The sequence below is a fragment of the Lissotriton helveticus genome, chromosome 3_1 (genome assembly GCF_964261635.1).
Source record: "Lissotriton helveticus chromosome 3_1, aLisHel1.1, whole genome shotgun sequence".
NCBI classification, from domain to species: Eukaryota; Metazoa; Chordata; class Amphibia; order Caudata; family Salamandridae; genus Lissotriton; species Lissotriton helveticus.
The window spans coordinates 787,820,236-787,841,361 of NC_136061.1; the positions used below are offsets into that span (position 1 = coordinate 787,820,236).

The 21,126-nt window shown below is 42.3% G+C and overlaps 1 protein-coding gene across 1 annotated transcript in view; it reads left to right on the forward strand.

Annotated features, from left to right (window-relative positions):
- INSC (INSC spindle orientation adaptor protein) overlaps positions 1-21,126 on the forward strand; it is a 1,419,009-nt gene that overhangs the window by 974,874 nt on the left and 423,009 nt on the right. The window contains exon 8 of the mRNA XM_078681025.1: positions 2,983-3,108. Within this exon, the coding sequence (XP_078537151.1) occupies positions 2,983-3,108 (126 nt within the window). The remainder of the gene's footprint in view (positions 1-2,982; positions 3,109-21,126) is intronic.

Consider the following 21,126-nt stretch of genomic DNA (forward strand, 5'->3'; position numbering starts at 1 on the left):
TCCTGTGCAGCATGTTTAATTAAAATGACATTTGCAAATGTTAAAAGTCAGTAGGTTAAATACTGCACATGTACTGGTGCTATAATAATCAAAATGACAGGCTGATAACAGACACTAACAATCTAGAGGGTGCTGCTTACGCCGGTGCCTTGTTAACTATCATTTAACGAAACATACACGGAAAACAGCAGGAGCAAGAACACTGGTCCTTCCTATCAGAAATGATTCCATTTTCTAAGCTCAGTCTTGTAATCGAAAGATAGCGCATCTCCGCGCCATCTCTTCATGATTGAATCTTTTAGCATTGATCGTGTGCCCCAGGAGAGTAGAAAGACGAATAAAATAGCCCCCACTTTGATCCCTTCCTCGAATTTCATTGGGTACCGGGGGCCATTATGCCCTAGCCACACAATGAGGTCCCTTAATGCCAACTTCTGTCCATCTATCTATACATCCTTTGAACCTTTCATTCATTCAGCCATCCACCTATCTATCTTTTCATATTTCCATCTGTCCTTCCTTTATCTTTCTGTCCATCCACTATTTCATTTGTTACTCTTCCACCCATACTTCAATCCTTCCACTCACACTTCCAGCCATACCGTCATCGTTTTCCCATCCTTAATTCTCTTCTTTTTCATTCATCTATCATTTCACTCTCCTTTTATTCATTCATCCATCCATCCAAACTTCCATTCATCCATCCACCTATTCAGCCAGCCCTTCCCCATTCCAGACATTCTTTCACTCACCCATGCAATGTTGTTTTACATTTCTCCCATCAGTCCTTTCACCCTTCATACATCTTTTCATGCTTTTGGCCCTTCCTTCTTGTCACAGTTTCTTTCTCCTTTTCATATGTTCTTCGTTTCACTTTTCCTTCCAGACCCCTCACTCACACTCTACGTAGCATAACCAGTGTACTATGAGCCCAAGTGCAAGGAAGGAAATTGATCCCCGGAGCTATTTGAGTGATAAAGTACAGTAATAAACAGGGTTCAGTGTGAGGTTTAGGCCTCTGGGCCTGGTGTCACTACCCCATGCTTCTCCAATTGAAGCTACACTCCTTCACACTCTTTCCTTCTATTTCTCCCATCATTTCACCTTTTGGGCCTCTTTTACTGTGATTGGCTTCCCATCCCTGATCTCGGTTATGGTTTTCCCTTTATTTGCTGTAGACAAAACAGGCAGCTCATAAACAATGTGTATCAAAACCTCCACTGTTTAAGCTGCGAAAGAGAGGGTTTCACAGTGCCACTGTTGTGCTCTACACCTTCAGTTAGATAAGGTGGGTGGCTACCAGGTATACTGTGAAACACAAATGTATATATGGGACACAATATACGCAGTGCAACCCATTATAAACTATTAGGAAAAGTGAGGGTGGTATGGTCACACCTTCCTAAAGATTCACAATTCAATGCAGTTGCAAACCATTGATTGGATATCGAAATCCAAAAGAGGGTGTTATCAATTCCAAAAGTAAAAGTGGTCTGTGAGGAGTTGCTTTCACTTTGTCGGCTGTACGCATTGGGAGAACACACAGCAGCCCAGGGGACCATTCCCAAAGTCTTCCTTGCATCATACCATTTTTAGGTCCCACCAACAGACCGCTTTAGCTGTTTACTATAAAAAAAAAACATTGTGTACAATAGCAGTACTTTCAGTAGGTTTTGGGTTAGCCCATTGCTTTTCATTGATTAGCTTTCTGCACAATGTTATGTTATGTTATGTTAATATATATTTTTAAAGCGCTCGTATGCCCGTGGGCTTCATGGCACTTCAGATTTGTTTTCTACTAATTTAATGCATTTCCTTCCTCTTCTTGGGTTTGCCTGACCCCTTGAGCATATATTATTGACTGTTATTTTTATTGGATGACTTGCATCCTTCACTCCATTTTGGGATCGACTTTTTTTTGTTGCTTTCGGCAATCCATGGGAGTGCATGTGTTTCCTTGCTCTCACCTTATCTCCCCATTGTGATACCTCCTCCTTCATATCTTTGTACCCCGCGTTTTCGGTGTCCCCAGTTCAGCTGTTGATTTCCCCATCCATCCCCATCCTGCTTGCCTTTTCTGTTTAAATATCCCTTCACCCTTCCACCGGCTTCTCCATTGTTACCCTCCCTACTCACTGTCGCTCGTCCCTCCACACCCCACTTCTCTGTTGCTCTCCGATCTCTTGCATTCTGTATTGTTCTGTATTTTAATTTTTCATCTTGTTTGTAGGGGGGCCCTTTAGCTACAATTTCCTACCTTTAGCCCCTTTCTCTAAAAGTGCTGGTATTCTGTTTTTAAATGTCCTACTTCAACATAGCTGTAACCACCTTGGCACTGTAGATAAAGCCAAAACTCATATGAAATATGTATACATCCACACGCAAATAATGCTGAAGACAGATTTTGGCCTTTTTTTGTAGATGTTGTTAAACATCCGCAACAAGCTTTAGGAAAGTCGACAGTCTGGCTAAAGTCTGTCAAAGGTGAAACATGTTGGTTGTGCCAGTGCTCGTTCTTCAGTAGCCTCTGCCTTCGTACTATAATGGCGAGAGGCTGCAATAAAAATGCATTTTATCGAGTTGTAATGCAGGAACGGTTATGTGTTGACCTACACAGGCCGCCGTCCCTTCATTTCGGTAGAATTTGCAAGCAGAATCCTGTCTCATTAATATTAATGGACCAGGATTTTTGGAGTCTTACCAAATGTTTATTTTTGCACTGCATGGGATTTGTTTATCTGTCACAATGCAAATATATTCTCAGGCTTCAATTCGGTCACTGATTATGAGCATCGACTGCTTACTGACCTAAGAAGAATTAATCAGTCACATTTAGAGAGACAATCCCTGTTTTTCTGGGCTACCGATTACTGAATTGTAAGGAATGCTTCTTAGTTTGATCTGTAGCTTTACAGATAGTGAATGAATGGATATGAACAATGCATATTTGACTAACATCTTTTTTTTTGTATTGCTTTGTAGGAAGGTGGGGTTATTGCTCTCTTCAAGATTTGTAGACAGGATAGTTTAAGAGGTCTCTATCCACAGGCCCTCAGAACTGTGGCATCAGTATGTTGTGTGGAAGAAGGAATTTATCAGCTGGAGAAGGTAAAGATTCGGACAACGCCATTCTCGAAATGCGTTTGCTATGTTTCAAAATGTGGATGTTATCTATTCGGTAGTTGTATTATGGCACACTATGTATCCTACACTAATGTCTCTCTAGTGAGTCAGGCATTTTACTGTTGCATTTTATTAGCATTATTGTCTGTGCTGCTTGCCTAACCCTGAAGAAAAATCACTTTCTGGGGTTACAACAACTCTGATCATCAAAACATGCACAGATGTGCTAATACGTCTGCATCGCTTATTTTATATACAGTGATAAAGTATAACTAGAACAGGGGTCTCCAACCAGTATCTCTCCTGCTATCTCTGAGTAGCTCACCTGTGTGCAGCTCAGCTTATTACTTTAGAAATATTTTGCTTGGTTGAACTATTATACATATAAAAAAAACGGAGAGATTATACAACACTAATAATAATAGTAGATCTTAATGCGTTACATTGAACATAAGTAGCTCTCAGTACAGAATATGTTGGAGAACCCTGCACTAAAACGTAGCACATCTTTACATTTTATATACCATGATCCAGTATCGCAGCAATTAAGCATACTCCCTGCACATTACCACATTCTTACACACCACTCTGTTGTGCACAGGTGATTAGTATTGTAACATATTGACATTTGAGTCTTTTCACAGTCTGGTGGACACCAGTCTGGCGGTCTTACTTCCCTGTTGCTTCAATTTGGTGTATCTTGAGCATTTGAAATCCTCACCATATTTTTGACAAACCATTTGAATCATGTGCTTCGAAATGCACTGTTTCATTACATGCAATCACTTACTGTTTTTCTTTTTGCTTATTTGTATGTAATACCTTATGTCTGCTTAAATTGCAAAATAAGGTGTCCGCTGTTGTGTTGGTCTGTTTACCCCCAAAGTGATAACTGTTAATTCCAGTAATGGTGTTGTGTACTTTCCCAGAATCCAACTTTTCTCCCATAAATGTACAATATTCTTATCAGCAATTGTGGCCAGTTTATGCTAACTAAATCTACAAATACTTAATGTCTAACTCGTTGCAAAAACATATTTTGTATGTCAGGGGTGGGTAAAGCCGTGTAATGTTTTTCTCCCAGAGCACGTGCTATTCTTGCAAGAACCTGTAGCGTAACAAAATCCCCCATAGTCCAGGGTGGGCCAAGCTCTGGGGGCCCCCTTCGGCACTGAAGAGCTCAGGATTGGGTCCGGTGCGTGGGGCTCCCCTTGCATGTACTTTGCTATGGGCTCCCTCAAGTTTTGTTTCGCCACTGGCAAGAACTACAGCTTTTGTATATGCTATGAAGGGAGGCCATTCACATCAATTTGGGGACTTTGGAGAGATCCTTATTTCCCCATCTGCATACCTTTCTCTTCCGCCTGTCCAATGTCTAGTCTCTCTAAGCCGCTCATTGACCATGGTCAGTGCAGCTCATGTGGCACACACTAGGTCCCTGCAAGGTATTTCTGTGCAAACCAGCTCTCCTGCAAGAGAAAGGTAAAGGGGCCATCATGTTATGAGTTTCCTCATATCCACCTTTGTCATGGCAGTGAGCCCACCATTAAAAGGATCCCCTGTTCCCTCAGGGCCTTGGGATGCATGTAGTGGGGTACATGGTGTGCCACCCTGTCTGCGGCCACTCCCTTTCCTGCAGAGCATGGACTTTACTGTCGATGATGTGAAGGAACGGGCTTTGGTGCTCTCATTGCAGTGCCTTTTTAGTAGGCATCGATATGGGAATGCCAAAGGACCGCCCACCAGACCACAAGATTATTCATAATTTGGCAAGCAGCTGGCAGTGAGATTTGGTTGTTTGGGAGCAGGCTGGTGGCAGTCCGCTACCACATCGCCAAACTCATAATCAGGCCCTTAGCTCCCCCCAAATCACCCACACTTCTTTCTCAGTGGAAATGGATTGATGCATTTTGGAGGATAGATATTACATTTTCTCATTGTGAAGTATGATGGTGTGATCATGCTAATGTTTCCAAACAGTAATGTATTAGATACATAAATATTTCAGTTTCAGAGTGGAACTCATTCTGTATCCCCTTAATGAGTGTTTACAATTTTTTTGACTGTGCTTGGCTTCCAGAATATCAATTTTTATCCAATTGGGCACTGAATATTTTGTAACACTGATATAGGAAATACTTGTTGATCACAGTTTCCAAAAATCAAAATAGGACAGGACACTTGTAACTACGTTACACAGGGTTATAATTCAGACAACCCTCATAAACGTTATGTTAGAGTTGCGGTTTATATCGTTTTTCCGCCCCACATAAACGTTGTGGCATTGATCATCGGGTTGTCCGAATGTGCTGTATGCCAGCCTCAACCCGAGGCAATCTCTGGTGCTGTGTAGTAGTGTCTAGGATGTGCACAAGATACCCCCCAAAAAAGTGAAGGTTTAAAGTAAAATACAAATCCACTTCCTCCAAACTCTTTTATTTTATTCAACACGTGAAGTGGTTTGTCATTAAGAAAAAGTGGGTATGCTCTTAGATCAAGTTACTGGATCTATGCATATCACTTTGTTGTCAAAAGAGTTTGGAGGAAGTGGATTTGTATTTTACTTTAAACCTTCACTTTTTTGGGGGGTATCTTGTGCACATCTCTGGACACTACTACACAGCACCAGAGGTTGCCTCGGGTTGAGGCTGGCATACAGCACATTCGGACAACCCGATGATCAATGCCACAACGTTTATGTGGGGCGGAAAAACAATATAAACCGCAACTCTAACAACATAACGGTTATGAGGGTTGTCTGAATTATAACGCTGTGTAACGTAGTTACAAGTGTCCTGTCCTATTTTGATTTTTGGTATCTGACCAGGGGAACTGACCGGACACACTATTCCTCCTCCCTACTCGTGATTATTAACAGATCACAGTTTCCAACCAGTTTGATAATAGGTTGGCTGGGATAATTGAGCCATCCAAAGATAAATTTCTCCAATCCACAAATAGTTCTAGTGCTTTTCATTCCTATTTAGTCGTGTGGTTCCATGGACTTTTAAAAAAAAATAAAACATTGAAAACTGTCACTGATTAGAATATAGCTTAGTTGTCAGCCCATGGCCTTAGAGAAGTGGTATTAAAAGTGATGTCTCAATCTTACAAGCATAGGGCCTCTTTACACGTCGAAAGGTAATCCCTTCGAAGCTAGTAATAGCTATTCCTAAAACATCACGGTTACAGGTAAAGGGGAGCATCTCATGTGTAGTTTTTAACGCAAATGCTTTGTGAGCTGAAAGCAGTCAAAATGCCCGACTGAAATTTCAGGGAATCGTGGCGAAAAAACATGCTGAAATCTGTGTAAATAAACTGATTCCCACATGTAACACCGAAACACATAGTAACAAAATAATTCTGTCTTCTTCCTCAGCATTACAAATTCGTATGTTTTCCTTATCTGAAGGTATATGAACATTTGGATGTGTTAATGGAGTCAGTTTCCATTTAGGAGCTCAAGAGTGGTTGTAGTGTTATCTGATTCTGCATGATATTCTCAAGCATTGTTACATTATTCAGGTTTAAATGTAGATCTATTATTATATCAGTAAACTAGCTCATTGGATAGAATAAGTATGTTAGATATAGACAGAGTAAGGATAAAACAGACACTTCCACCAGCTGCCAAGAACTGAATGCCAGGAATAGGAAGCTCACAGAACATGCAACATTCCAAATTCAAGAATCACATTTTTAAACAAGCACTGCCACTGGCAATGAACCAAGTGATAGGCCAGCACCATACCTTCCCTCTGGAGAGTTGAGAGACGTCTCCGTACAGGCAGGAACTCCTCTATCCCTGGTGCCCCTATGGCTCCCGTGTGTAATCTCAAAAAGGAAGAGTCATGTTTAAGCACATTATTTGAGTAGGCCAAAGTGAGTCCCCCTTTGGAGAAGTCTACCTTGAAAATCTTCCCTCTGTTTAAGACGGGTAGAATGGGGGGGGGGGCGCCTGAGAAATTGAGAAAATCATGGGCCATACCAAGCAAACTAAGCAGGTGGGGAGGGGGAGGCGTTAATCTCTCCTTCTACTCAGGTGCACTCCTCTACATTGTCAAGGAAGTGAGGACTGAAAGCAAGTAAGAGGAATAGTCTAGCTTCAAAACACAAGGGGGAAAATATGAAAAATAAATATTAACAAATGAGAAGATTTTCCAAACGGAAATTGTCAAAATTGCACTTTTCTTGGATTTTGGAACGCCAGAGCGATACCCATTTAATAACGGAGAAGAGAGGCCCTAAAACACCGTTAGCAGATGGCAACCCAAGAGAATCCCTTAGAGCGCCCATGGCATCAACTGGGAGTCTGGGGGACTCTGGACCGGGAGTATTCCCTCTAACCCGGTTGTCACAGTCACTCCAGGCAATCCATCCCTCCTCTAATTAGTTAGCGGATCCATCAGGAGGAGAAATGCAAATGGGCTATGGGGTCCCCTCGCTGCAGACAGGGACTGGCGCCATTGACTCCTCTGATCCCAGGGTGGATGGTAACCCAGACGGAGGGCCCCCAGCTCCAATTATTTTGCAGGTTGGGCCGAATTGATCTCATATAGGGACCTCCTCTATGTCGGATGGAAATATTGTGGCCCCAACTCCCAATACTGTTACATATTCTAATATCCAACACCATGGTGGTACACAAGTTGCCAGATTTACAGATAGGGTCCCTTTATGGATTCCCTGGAGAGACGCTCCAAAGAAAATTAGCGGGGTACAGACCAGTCTTTCTCCCATGGTGGATTTTATCTGGTTATTTGATTATGAATCCACTCCGCTAAACAGAGGATACATTCTCAGCTTATTCTAGGAACTAGATGCATTAAAGCTGATAGCAAGCAAGGATATTTTAAATGTGATGATTAATGTACATGACACCTTTCCGTATTCTAGGGTCACTTTTTGTTCCCTGATAGTGGCTAATTTGGTTTTGAAGAATTGTGAGCATTTTTTTAAATGAGGGCTTGATTTAACATCTGTTAATGAATATGAGGAATACCAAACGGCAGGCCCCAAAACCCGTCATTTGAAAGTTTCCAGGGCTACTAATTCAGTGGCGCTAGATGCATTGGGCCCTGATACTGAGTATTCTGTGGGCAATTCTAAAGACATAGGTGTTTCTGTGGACTGAAGGGGGCGTTCAATAAATGTTGTGCCCAGTGTGGCAGTTGCCCCTCAGACCCCAGACAGAGAAGATGAATTTGTCCAGTGGAGTTTGGTTGCAAGAGCTTTAAATAACACGCATCCGGAAGCAGTGGCCACAAGATCTCGGACCAGTTCCTAAGCCCAAACAATTAGTCAAGAATTTGGGAGTCCGACTAGACCAAGAACTGACTCTCAAACAGCATGGCAACCAGGTGATGGGAGCCTGCTTCCATGTAATTGGCATGCTGCGTAAAATCTTCCCCCTTTTACCAGATGAAACCAGGAGGACGCTAGTGCAGGCTCTAGTTCTGAGTCGATTGGACTACTGCAATGGCCTGCTCCTATCTGCTAACGAGGGAGTCACAACAAGACTTCAGTGGTCCAGAACACGGCTGCTCGTCTGGTTCTGAACGCCCCTCCCCGTACGCCTTCCAAACCTTTACTGACAAAACTGCACTGGCTATCCGTCAAACAGAGGGCCAAGTTCAAGGTATGCTGCACCATACATAAAAGCCTAAACGGAATGGGTCCTGCATACCTGACCACCAAATTTGTCCCCTACATACCCTCCCGGTCACTCAGGTCGAGCGAACAAGGCCTCCTCTGCGTACCTAGAGCTAAAAAGGCCAGACACGGAACCAAAGCCCTATCAGTAGCAGGACCCTCCCTTTGGAATAGTCTCCCAAAATCTCTTAGGCTCTGCTCAGAACACTTTCCTTTTAAAAAAATGCTTAAGATTTTCTTGTTCCAAAACTAGGTACACTGCTAAAATAGCCTTTCCCCTAAACCTGTTGTAGAAGCCAAAGGCGCGGAGATACTCCTTCGGGAGTCGAAGCCAGCGCGGTACAAACCTGCAAATAAATAAATAAATAAAAAAGTAAGGAGTGATCTGTTGAGGTAGCTTGGTGAGCTACTCTTATCTTGGAATATGGCCGGTCTGTGACCAAATGAAACAAAATTGAATTCCCTGAAAATTATGAATTCTTTTAATGATATGCTTACAAGGAACGTGTTCCTGTAAAGAGTTTGAATATGATGGCTATTTTGTTTACTCTTGCTATGTTAAGCATTCAGAAAGGGGACACGCTAGTAGGGGGGGTCTCTATTTTGCTTACAAACTCCATTAACTGGAATAAGAAGGTTTTTTGCCACCCTTCAAACCAGGTCCACTTCCTTCCTAGTGGAAAACATGTAGTCCCCATGGCAAAAATTTTGATCATCTTTTGCGTGTATTTTTCTCTTTTATTCAGGATATAGCTATCAGGGAAGAATGCCCCCTAGTGACATTAGTGGGGGACTTAAATGCTAAAATCTCAAACTCTGCTTCGGGGATTTATGCCAATATTGACAAAGAGGAAATTTGGCACATACCCGAGATTTTACAACCAAATAAAGCAAAAACAGATAAGCGGGGGTTTCTTTTGCTTGATAGCATCAGAAGCCTAGATCTTGTTATTCTGAATGGGAGAGTGCCCGCTGCTAAATTAGCACATTTTACCTTTCACTCCCAACACACTCAGAGCCTTTTAGACTATGTGATTGTTTCTTACCAGATGATGGGGCTTGTGATAACCTCTTTGTCTATCCGTCAATATGGAGCGACCATAGTATAGTGGGTATGACAGTAGCTTTTGATCTACCCACATTGGATTCAGGGAATGCTGGTCAGGGCATGGCCACTTTTAACAAAGCAAATGGTTGGTCCTTTCGGACACAAGAAAACATCTTTGAAGTAGGCTCGATTGTGAAGATGGCTCATGTAGAAAAGCAGGGTTTTACTCACTCCAATATTATACCCTTCTTTGAGGCTCAAATGGGGAAGCTTTGTAATTTAAGCTCTATATCTTCTGAACCTCGCCTGTATAAACAGGAAACGTCCCATCTGATATTTTTAAAACAGGCAATTACCCATCTTGTCCGAAAACAGCATATACATTTCCTCACTGGTCGGCATCAGGAAATCTATCACCTTAAGCGAGTGAGATGACGCTTTATGCTCAGTGAAAAAAGAAGGGAGCTTGAGGTTAAGTGGATTGGCCTGAGGAAGCTGCAAGGGCCAAAGACTCAAGAAAGTATTGCCACTTCATCGCGGAATACTGCGATTCAAGGCAGAGGGCTCTACCCATAATGATTCCGGAAAAGGACTGGGTGAATTACATCTCCCTATTATATGGAAATAATAGTCCGGTTTCTCTCGTGCTGACGGATGGGGTTAAACCTGCGTCCACTAAATGTACTGAATTTGGCCCCCTGTCGGGAGAACAAGTGGTAAGTTATGTAAAGAATGCTAGAACCTCCGGTGCACAAGGGCCGGATGGAATCCTGCTTGCACTAATCTAAAAGGGACCAGAGCATGGGGTGATTTTTTAGAGCCGCTTTTTAAATATTGTCTTTTTATGAATAAAATCCCCCCCCCCCTCTTGGAAGGGGAGCATTATAGTACCCCTGTATAAAAAAGGACCGAAAACGGTGCCGGCTAGTTTTAAACAGATTGCCCTCTTGGATGCCTCAGGCAAATTATTTGCAAAAAGCATATTATGTCATCTACAACAACAGGTTGATGATCTGAATATTCTTCGACCGGAACAAGATGGTTTTAGAAAGAACCATGGCACCCTGGGTAACAAAGCGGTTGTTCAGACATTCGTAGAGAAATATGTTTTCTCTTAAGGCATGCCAATATATTCAGCTTTTATTTATTTCTCCATGGCGTTTTACAAAGTGGACCACCAGACGCTTTGGAGAAAGCTTGTCTTCCATGGCATACCACATCATCTTTTGGGTCTCATTATGGAATTTCATACAGATACCGGGTGCCAGGTTCTGATGGGAGGTTCGCGGGGTTATCTTATAAAATTAGAACGCATAATGGGCTTAAGCAGGGTTGCCTATTAGCACCACTCTTATTTTCTTTGTATATTGCTGATCTCCCCGGCTCTCTGATTCTGTAAGGGGGATGCCCCCAAAATTGGTACAATGCCCATTGGCTCTCTATCATATGCGGATGAAGTTGCAATATTCGATCTAACGCCTATTGGCCTGCAACGTCAGCTGGATGCCCTAAGTAAATATGCAGAGGCTCACTTCTTGAAAATTAATATTTCAAAAAGCAAGATTTTGGTTTTTCATAAGAAGGGGCTTAGAATAAAGAGTTGTCTCAAATGGATGCTTGGCATTGAAAAACTGGAACTGGTTGATTCGTACCTATATCTAGGGAAGGTTTTTTCTAAAACAGGTTGAGATTTGGAACATATTAAACACTATGTTAATAAAGCTGTCTCCCAGGCAAGTGCATTAAACAGATTCTATAAAATGTGTGGAAGACGTCATTTTGGCCATGTTTTATCTGTTTTTAGGGTCAAAATCCCTCCCTCTTTAATATATGCTGCCGAGGTGTTGGACATGAATTTCTGGCTCTCTTTCGATAAGGCAGAAGGACGAATCTTGCCCCAAATATGCAATCTAAGCTCTTTGGCCGCCCCACATGTATTGCGCCTTAATTTTGGATTAATCTCATCCTTCATTTTATCACTGGCAGCGGTTCTTAGGTCGGGTAACTCCCTCTTTTGGGGGGAGTAAGATACACTCAGGGCTGCCTGAGTAGAATTTTTTGGCACACTAAAGGAACAATCAACGTTTTTTAGGTCTTTTGTATGTGCAAGTGATACATTCAGTCTTAGTCTGAAACCCGCTTCTCCTATGCCTAAATCTGTACTGAAACAGCTTTTAAAGAAGTCCAGATCCCCTATTAGTTTGGCGAGAGATGCTGCCTCAAGTAAGTCCAGGTCCAGTAATGAGGCTGGTCAGTGGGAGCCCTTTGGGGAATGAACCACAGCCTTATTTAATGTGGTATATCCCACATGGGATTAGAAGGCTGATACTCCTTCTGAGATGTAATTTGCTGCCTCTAGGAGAAGTCACTGGTATCTGGGATAGAACACCAAGAGAGAAGAGAATTTGCAAATTGTGCCAGTTGCAAATCCAAGATCTGAAATATGTTTTATTTGTATGTCCAAAGTTGCAAAGTGCTAGGCGAGTGTTTTTAAAGCCACTTTTTATTAAATTTAATATTCACTCTGCCCAGGAGGCACGAGCTCTGGTTTTGTCCCCTCTGAATGAACTGGTCTGTTTTAAGATATATCAATTTTTTAAAATATTTCTGTCTTTTTATTAGGACACTTTTTAACAGTAATTCTATTTTCATGACATAATATTGATTGGTTGGTTATTTGATCAACCATATTTATAGCACTATTTGTACATTTCTCAGTATGTTTGATTTAAGAATGTTTACAGCCGTGTATAAGGAAGAATTTTGTATTGTATGTAAAGTTTGTCTTTTTTTAATCTTTTGGTGTGTTTTTGTGGACATCCGTAGGAGTTCCATAACAAAATAAATAAATACATTGGAATTGGAAATTGGAATTGGCAATAAACCAATTAACCCCATCCATCAATATTGAAGAGCTGTGTTAATTTAAAGGTGCCATCCAGTGAATGATGTCACTGTTGGTTTCAAAACCCATGCAGACATCAAGCAAAGGTGCAGTCTTGGATGCCCGTTGTTGGAGATGCAGGACTGGGAAAAAGATAAATGTTTTTGCTTCTAAAGTGTAGAGAATCTTTTAATAAGCAGAAGCCCTAAATGAATTACATTTATCAAAGCTTGATCCGGGCTTAAACTGTGGTAGAATGAGGTTCTAAAATCCGTCCAATCCATTTCATTAGCCTACACACATTAGCGCACACACACCTCCCACCCCCACAGAAAACACAGCCCTTCTGTGGCCATTGGTTACTATGCTTTCAGGTTAATCCATGACTGCTCTATGAAATGGCAACTACAACTTAATTTGACCTGTCTTCTAAAATTTAACACAGCATCAACCTGTTCATCTCTAGGTTTGTCATTATTTGTGAACTATTTATTATATGGACTACTGTTAAAGTATTGCATAAACAAGATATTAGGATTCCTAATTGCTGCAAAACTCCTTACATTGATACAAGGGAACTGTAGAATGTCCACAGAGATTTGCCTGAAGCGACTCTAAATACATTGGAATATTGGCTCTTCAATGAGGATTAAAGGCGCTTGACCTTTTGCCTTATATGCACTCACAACATGAGCCTGCTGTGAAGTATTGTTGCTTAATTAACCACATCGATGCTATGCATTTTCCCCTCCTGTGCTGAGTTTTTCTCATTCCCATGTTTCATGACGAGCTGGGCTCGTCATGAGCGTGCGAGGAGGCTACCTCATGACGAGCCCAGCTCGTCATGAGCGTGGAAGGGGTTAATATGTCTAAACTTAAAGTCATCATAATTCTAGGGCGGTTGTGCATTTAGTAGAGATTGTTTATTGCATGTCCTGTGTGCTACCGTAACTCATGTCCACATATCAAACTCTTGGAGGAAGTGTTAAGTAAAATCAATTTCTGAGAGCTTAATATTACAGAAAAAGCTCCAATAATATATTTCTCAAATGAGGGATTTGTAATGCAAGCCTAAGGACGTATTTAAAAAATATTTATAATGCTGAATAGTATAGGTTACTGACTGAGGCAGAGCTATTTCCATCTGTCAGACATACACTACAATGTGGTCGGAATGGTAATGACCAAATATGCTTGGAATAAATGAAGTGGAAGTAAGAGTCCTCATATCGCAAGATCTGTTGTGTTAGGGTTTCAGACTTCTGGCGAGGATGATACAGTACTTTTTCTAATGAATGTGATGGATCAGTCACAATTTAGAGTATGGAGATGACTTTAGAAGATTCTGACGAGGTTTTGCATCAAAGTGGAAAGAAAGAGAGAGACCAAGAAGACTGCTTTGATGATCTTCCACTGCCAAATTGACATTAAGGGGTGCAGGAAAATCCTTACAGACCCACTAGCACACCATTTTGGGATTTTACTGGGCTACAATGTGCTCCAAAGCAGGTGAGGGAGCTGAGTGTAGGAGCTAGTGTCTGCTGCTACACTTACTTGCAGTGTTGTAGGGAGCAGGAATTTGAAGGACTGCGTTTGTGCATGGGCACATGTGTGTTTGTATCATAAAGCGTCTGTGTGCATATTTTTTTTATCTGTTAATAAATATGTGGATCCCTAGAAGACCCTCGGCATCCCTGGCTTGCGCTTTACCCAAGTATTTGGGTATTCATTGCCTTTGGTAAGGATGCACAAGGGGCATTCCCCCTCACTGCCTATACAAGGCCGGATGGACCTTCTAGTCATGCGAGAGGGTGGCTTCTGCCACCTCCTCCGCAAACTTGCGATTCAGACATGGGGTCAGCTGTACACCAATGGCACATTTCGAAATAGTGAGGAATTCTTTGGTATCACCGCTCCCACCCCCCTAGAACGCTTTTACTAAATTCGATTGACCCAGGATGTTAGAATCCTCAACCCGTGCTTTCCACAGGAACCTCCTACACTTGCTCCTCTGCACAATCTCCTTCAGAAAGACACCCCATGCATGCCATTTCAATGCTCTATCGTGCCACCCAAAAAGACTGCGTATATGACCCTCTCCAGCTATGAATTAGAGACACAGAGGGAAGGAAGCGCACTCCTTGTAAGGTTTATAAACCAAGTATTCTTAATAAATGACAGTGGTGCTACAGTGTTACGCCTGTCTCTCCAGGCGTCTAAAATGAAGGGCAAAGATAACATAACCACACCGGTTTGTTATCTTTGCCCTCCCCAGCTAGGACTCCCTGGAAGGCAGAACTAGACTCCCCCATCACTGACGACCAGTGGGCATTCTGCTGCCAAAATACTTGGAAAATATCTGGTCATAGTAGGCTGCGTATCATCCACGACCGCTACTTACACAGCCTTTATTATACTCCAGGGCGCCGGATGCGCCTCCACCTTCGCAACATCGACCACTGCGAATGGTGTGGCAGGGAAGGGGCCGTTTTCAGACATTTAGCCTGGGACTGTCCCCCCATAAGATCGGGCTGCACAACCCAAAAGACCCTCGAGTCACACTACTAGGCTACACCGAAGCACTGACCACCTCATTGAGGAAGTACGTCTCTCTGACACTCCTGCTTGCCAAGCAAAGGGTAGCCTACAGATGGGGACGGGGGAGAGCACCCACATTAAAAGTGTGGCTGAATGATCTAGTCTATTGTCAGGAACAGCTAATCACCTATGCTGAACTCCTCCCACCATCTTCCCGCCCGAGACATCCAGGCCCCGCTTCAGACATACCTCCTGGAGCCAGCTAATATTGCTGACACACACGCAGAATCTTCACCGACCATGTGATATGTTCCTAGGACAACAAATGCGTTATATCATTACACATCCCGCTATGGTCCCGTAGATTCAAGTTAAAGTAGTCAAACTTATAAGACTCAGGTCAAACATGACGCACCCCTCAGACTGTCTCCTTTATTGCGTTGCTGGTCAATTTGTAATGTCAAGTTCAAGTTCGGCATTTGTATAGCGCCTCATATACCCAGGGGGTCTCAAGGCGCTTGATGAGGAGGGGGAGGGGGTAAAATATAATCTATTATATGTCGAATATCCAAGTTTTCAGTTGTTTTCTGAATGAGAGGTGGTTCTGAGTGAGGCGGAGATGGGTGGGGAGAGAGTTCCAGGTTTTGGCCGCTAGGTAGGAGAAGGATCTTCCTCCCATTGTTGATTTGTGGATGTGTGGGATTGCGGCGAGGGCTTGAGTGGATGATCGCAGTTGGCGGGAGGGGTTGTAAAAGGACAGACGCGTGTTGAGGCATTCGGGCCCTAGGTCGTAGAGGGCTTTGTGTGCGTGGGTAAGGAGGCGAAATGTTATTCTCTTGTTGACGGGGAGCCAGTGGAGGTCTTTCAGGTGTCCGGAGATGTGAGCTCGGCGGGGGAGGGCTAGTATGAGTCTGGCTGAGGCGTTTTGAATGCATTGGAGTTTCTTTTGTAGTTTGGTCGTTGTTCCGGCGTAGAGGGTGTTTCCGTAGTCCAGTCGGCTGGTAACCAGTGCGTGGGTGACCGTTTTTCTTGTTTCGGTGGGGATCCATTGGAAGATTTTTTTGAGCATGCGTAGTATGTTGAAGCATGATGAGGAGACGGCGTTGACTTGTCTGGTCATTGAGAGGGAGGAGTCCAGGATGAAGCCCAGGTTGCGTGCGTGGTCCGTTGGTTTGGGTGCATTTCCCAGGGCCGGTGGCCACCACGTGTCGTCCCAGGCGGAGGGGGATGAGCCTAAGATGAGGACTTCTGTTTTGTCCGAGTTCAGTTTTAGCCGGCTGTCCTTCATCCATCATCATGTCAACATATCTTAAGTGGAATTGGTTCTTTGTGAATGCTGTAATTTTTGCGGAAATACCAATCAAGAAATAAAAAATAAAAAAAAGGATGCACAAGGTGCAAAATCCATCCATATGCAATTGAAAAGTTAATGAAATGTACAAAGTGATATATGGAGCAAATTGTTGTGTGTATTTACTAAACATTAAAACCGGGTATTTGAGGTAAAGTTTAAGAAAACCTTTAAAATTTCATTTAGTTGAGAAATAGGATGGGTAGTTGCTCCCATTCTTGTAGTATTATCAAATTATGGGAAGTGTTTGTGGAGGAGATAAAGAAAGTTCCTGTACACTCTGGTCTATTCTCATATAACATGTCTTGAAACAGAGCATTAATCAACAAGTATTTGCAATTCAAATCGTCTCGCATTTGTGAAGTTAGAGCTATTCACGTTGTAAATGCTAATGCCTTCTACCCATTTGTTTTGGTTTGTAGTGGGAGGAAGCAAAATACAAGCCTCTGCACTGCACTCGGTCTCACATTTGTGAAAGTTAGACCTATTGGCGCTGTAAATTAAAAAATGTTTACTTTTTTTTTTTTGCAATGGAATTATCATATTTGCATGTCGCTATTGCCATTCTTCTGACTTCGTGGCGCTGGATAACCAGAAAATGAGAAATAGGTTACAAGGGAGGGGAGGTGGAAAATTAAATGACACCAATGGAAAAAGGAATACAGGGAAGGAGTTTGTTATATCTGTGTACGTATCTATGAAGCTATCCTGGTGTTTCGGCCCTTTCTTTTCAGCTAGTGTGGATGTGCTGTGTGGAATGTTGGAGTTGTGATGACGTAATAAGATGTTTGGGGTGCCGGTGAGGAGTGTCAGTTGGAGAATTGGCTGAGGAGCCGGGAGGCTGCTCCTATATTATGGACTAACACAAGAGCATACTATGAATATACTAACCTGTAACTAAGACCAATAATTCATCTTCAATAAACTACACCTCGGTTACCAGACTCTCATTAAAACAGAGTTGCTGTAAATGGTTGGGGGTGATGCGTGACAAGAGAGAGCATAATAACAGAGCAGGATATGTGCGTGAGAGACAGGAAGAGCGAATAAGGGTTTAGAGAGAAGTGTGCATGAGTGAAGGAGAAAGGAATGGTTAGATCAGAAAGGGGAAGGGGAGAAGGAATATGACAGGGAGTGGGAAAGAGAGGGCAGTCGTGAATTTGTGAGAAATAGACTAGGGCAGAATGGATGAAAGAGAGCTGGGGGGATTTGATTTTGGAGCCTGATTACCCAGCTATGGAGGGTTAATAATGGGAAATGTAGAAGGGTTTAAGCACAGAAGACTAGGGACATCTCCCCAAATGGTAACAGCTGAACAGAACCCCTCTCCAAAAATAGACTCCCAGGAGACACACAGCGAGTCTGTTGAGCGTACACATTATAGGGGACTAAACAGCTAATCATTATTTTGCAAGCATCCAAGGCAGCATTTGAAGAGCATAAAGTAAACTGTGGGATAGAGCAATCGCGTACTGGTTGAAAAATACAGTAAATAGTTATGGGCAAGAGAAGAGACGAACACTAGCTGGATAGCGTAAAACAAGTAGCTCAGGCAAATAGAAAGCAAGTGTGTGTTACAATTGAAAAAGCTACTGGTAGTGGTAAGAAATGGGTGGAAAGCATTCCCAGGGACATTTTCTAAGTGTCCCCAAGATGATGTTAGCAAACCAGACAGCTGTGCTGTCTGGTTGGCTTAGATCTAAAAATCACAGAAGCATGCCCTAAATGAACTGCACGCTGCGTGTGTTTTGTTCTGATGTCACTTCCTGTTTCAATAGTTATGGGTGATTCACGAAATGGAATAAGCAGTTGGCAAGGAAAAAAACCAATGTACAAATAATTTAGCTGGGAAGAATATTTGCTGAATAAAATTGGCAGAAGTTGACACATTGAATGTGAGGAACAACATCTAGTGTTATAAGAAAAGGTGCATGTCACCTTAAGTCTTATGCGCCATCTCTCAAGTTTCCAATGCACACAGCTACTATATGAACCCATGTTTTGTGTGGCATCTCCTGTCAGTTCTGGATTTTCACGCAACTGCATTTTTGCATTGTATAACTTGTAGTTTTTCCTTTCATGAAGAAACAAGTTGGCACAAACAGCCCAGTGTGAAAAATTATATTAAATAAAACAGAAACCCAGGATTCGCTGGAAGTTGCCATGCAGGAGCAGTTAGCAGGTACTTGCACATTACTATTATTATCAATCACATGATCAGCCCAGCTCATCCCTACAAATGATGAACATCATCAGAAGTGCCTTAAAGTATGTTGCTGATAGGGCCTATGCACTTAACTCAATTGTTTTTTAGGGCAGACTGTTAATGGCAGTCTTGTGTTGGTCTTCTATGCTAATGAGTTGTTGATTATGTTAAGATTCGCAATACTTATGATTTTTTTTTTGCTTTACAATATAAACAGAAGGGAACTTAATGCAACCCTCCATAAATACAGCTATTTGTGTTGGTCGGCATATGTTTCTCCTGTGGGGGCTTTCAATGAGTACGTTTGGCCCAAGTTGTAACTTAAGAATTGTTTACCTCTTGCCAGGTAAGTTATGCTCAGTCGGTTTCCAGACATACTCTTGGTGCCCACCACTAAATGCCGCTGTGGACTGGCAGTGCCAAGCAACATATTATTCCCTCAAGTCACCTGTTCCTGCTGACCTCTAAGGAGAGGGGTGATGATCAGGGCCACAAGAGCACAGCAGGGAGCCGTGCAAAGAGAAACGAGTCGGTGCTCTACTGGGGATGGATGGGATGGACCAATGGCAGGAAAGCGAAGGGTGCAAAAACACGGGTGACCGCAGTTCACAGAGCTACCCCGCCTCAGGAGCCTGTGTAAATAAACAGTGAGAAATATTAGAAATCAATTGTGCCCCAAAAGCAGACCACGACAATACAAAATATATGTTAGTAATGCTGACATGTTAATCACCGTGGGGCAGATTTACAAGCCCCTTGCACCACTTTTGCGTCACTTTTCCCATGTTAAAACTGACGCAAAAGTGGCGTAAGGAGCTTGAAATCTGCCCCTGTGTGTATACGTTGTGCTGACAGTGCGGCTAGAAAAAGCAACTGCCACGTACTTAACATTCCAAAAATTGTGCTTGATGAGTGAATAGAAATCTCTCAAGAAGTGTTATAGTCCACATGTGCTCGCCCAAGTGTTATACGTACGGTGCTTGCCTCAAATATCCACTCTGCGAATAGCAACCTCATGAGTTTTACATGTGCTTATGATCACTGATGCAAAAACTGTGTTTTATGCATCATGCTAACATGAATGAATGCAAAATGAATGAAAACAAAAAATGATGCCGGTGATACTTCAAGCTGCATGATAAACCCATGCTAACTGTGAATAGGACCTGGATGGCCTGCTCCACAGCTGCCACCCGTCAGCACTGCTTAAAAGCAAAGCCGTGCTAGTTTAAACCCTATTCGGCCACTGTGAACCACACCAACCTAATAGCCAGTACAGCATACCTATTGGCTTTAACATGAAAAGCCCAAAAAATGTAAAGGCACCTTCACCCAACTATGTCAAGACTGCGAGAGCCGCTGCAAGGCTTTTTTGAGTGTGTGTTGTTAAAAGACGCCTGGACGTCTAACAAGGAGGAGGGGCTATCACACACTGTACAGTGTGATGGCCAAACAAAACGTTCTCTGAGTGAAATCACTAGGGAAGGAACTAAGCACACAAAAGAGTGGCATTTACACAAATGCACCAATAGCAAGCCAGCATTTGTGAATGCCACAGATAGTAATCAATGGCAATCGGAGGGTTTGCCAAACCCCACAGAAGACCAAACCCCACAGAAGAGATATAACAGGCGGATGGGAGCTGACCTAAAAAGAAAAGGAAAGGCTTATGTTCTTAGCAAGATTGTGTTTTAGGGAATGGCAAGCTGGAGAAAATTATATCATTTCTCAAATATAAAATGATGGTAAAATCTGTACATAATAATATGATGCTGTTTTGAGAAAAATGTAAGGCATTTTCAACATATATTGAAGTTGTTATTTATGCTATGCAAGCTGGAGAAAATTATATCATTTCTCAAATATAAAATGATGGTAAAATCTGTACATAATAATATGATGCTGTTTTGAGAAAAATGTAAGGCATTTTCAACATATATTGAAGTTGTTATTTATGCTATGTAGGAGAAATGTATTGCTTATGTTGAGAATAATTCACAATAATAAACATAAATCCAAGGGTAATGAGGAAGCACAGCCTAAAACTGATTCAGGGAGGTCTTGTAGGCTAGAAACTCAGAACTGAGCAAAACACAAAAACAACACCCAATAAATAGATGTCCAAACAGTGATTCATCTTTAAAAATAATTATTTGTATGCACCCACAACCTAATATATCTCACACAATTACATCTACTACAAGACTTCAGGAGGGATCACAAATCAGAGCCCATCCTAAAAGGGCCTTGCTAATTAACCACCTGAAGTAATATTTATTTATTTATGTATTTGAAAAGTTTTATATAGCGCTGGCTAGACCTGG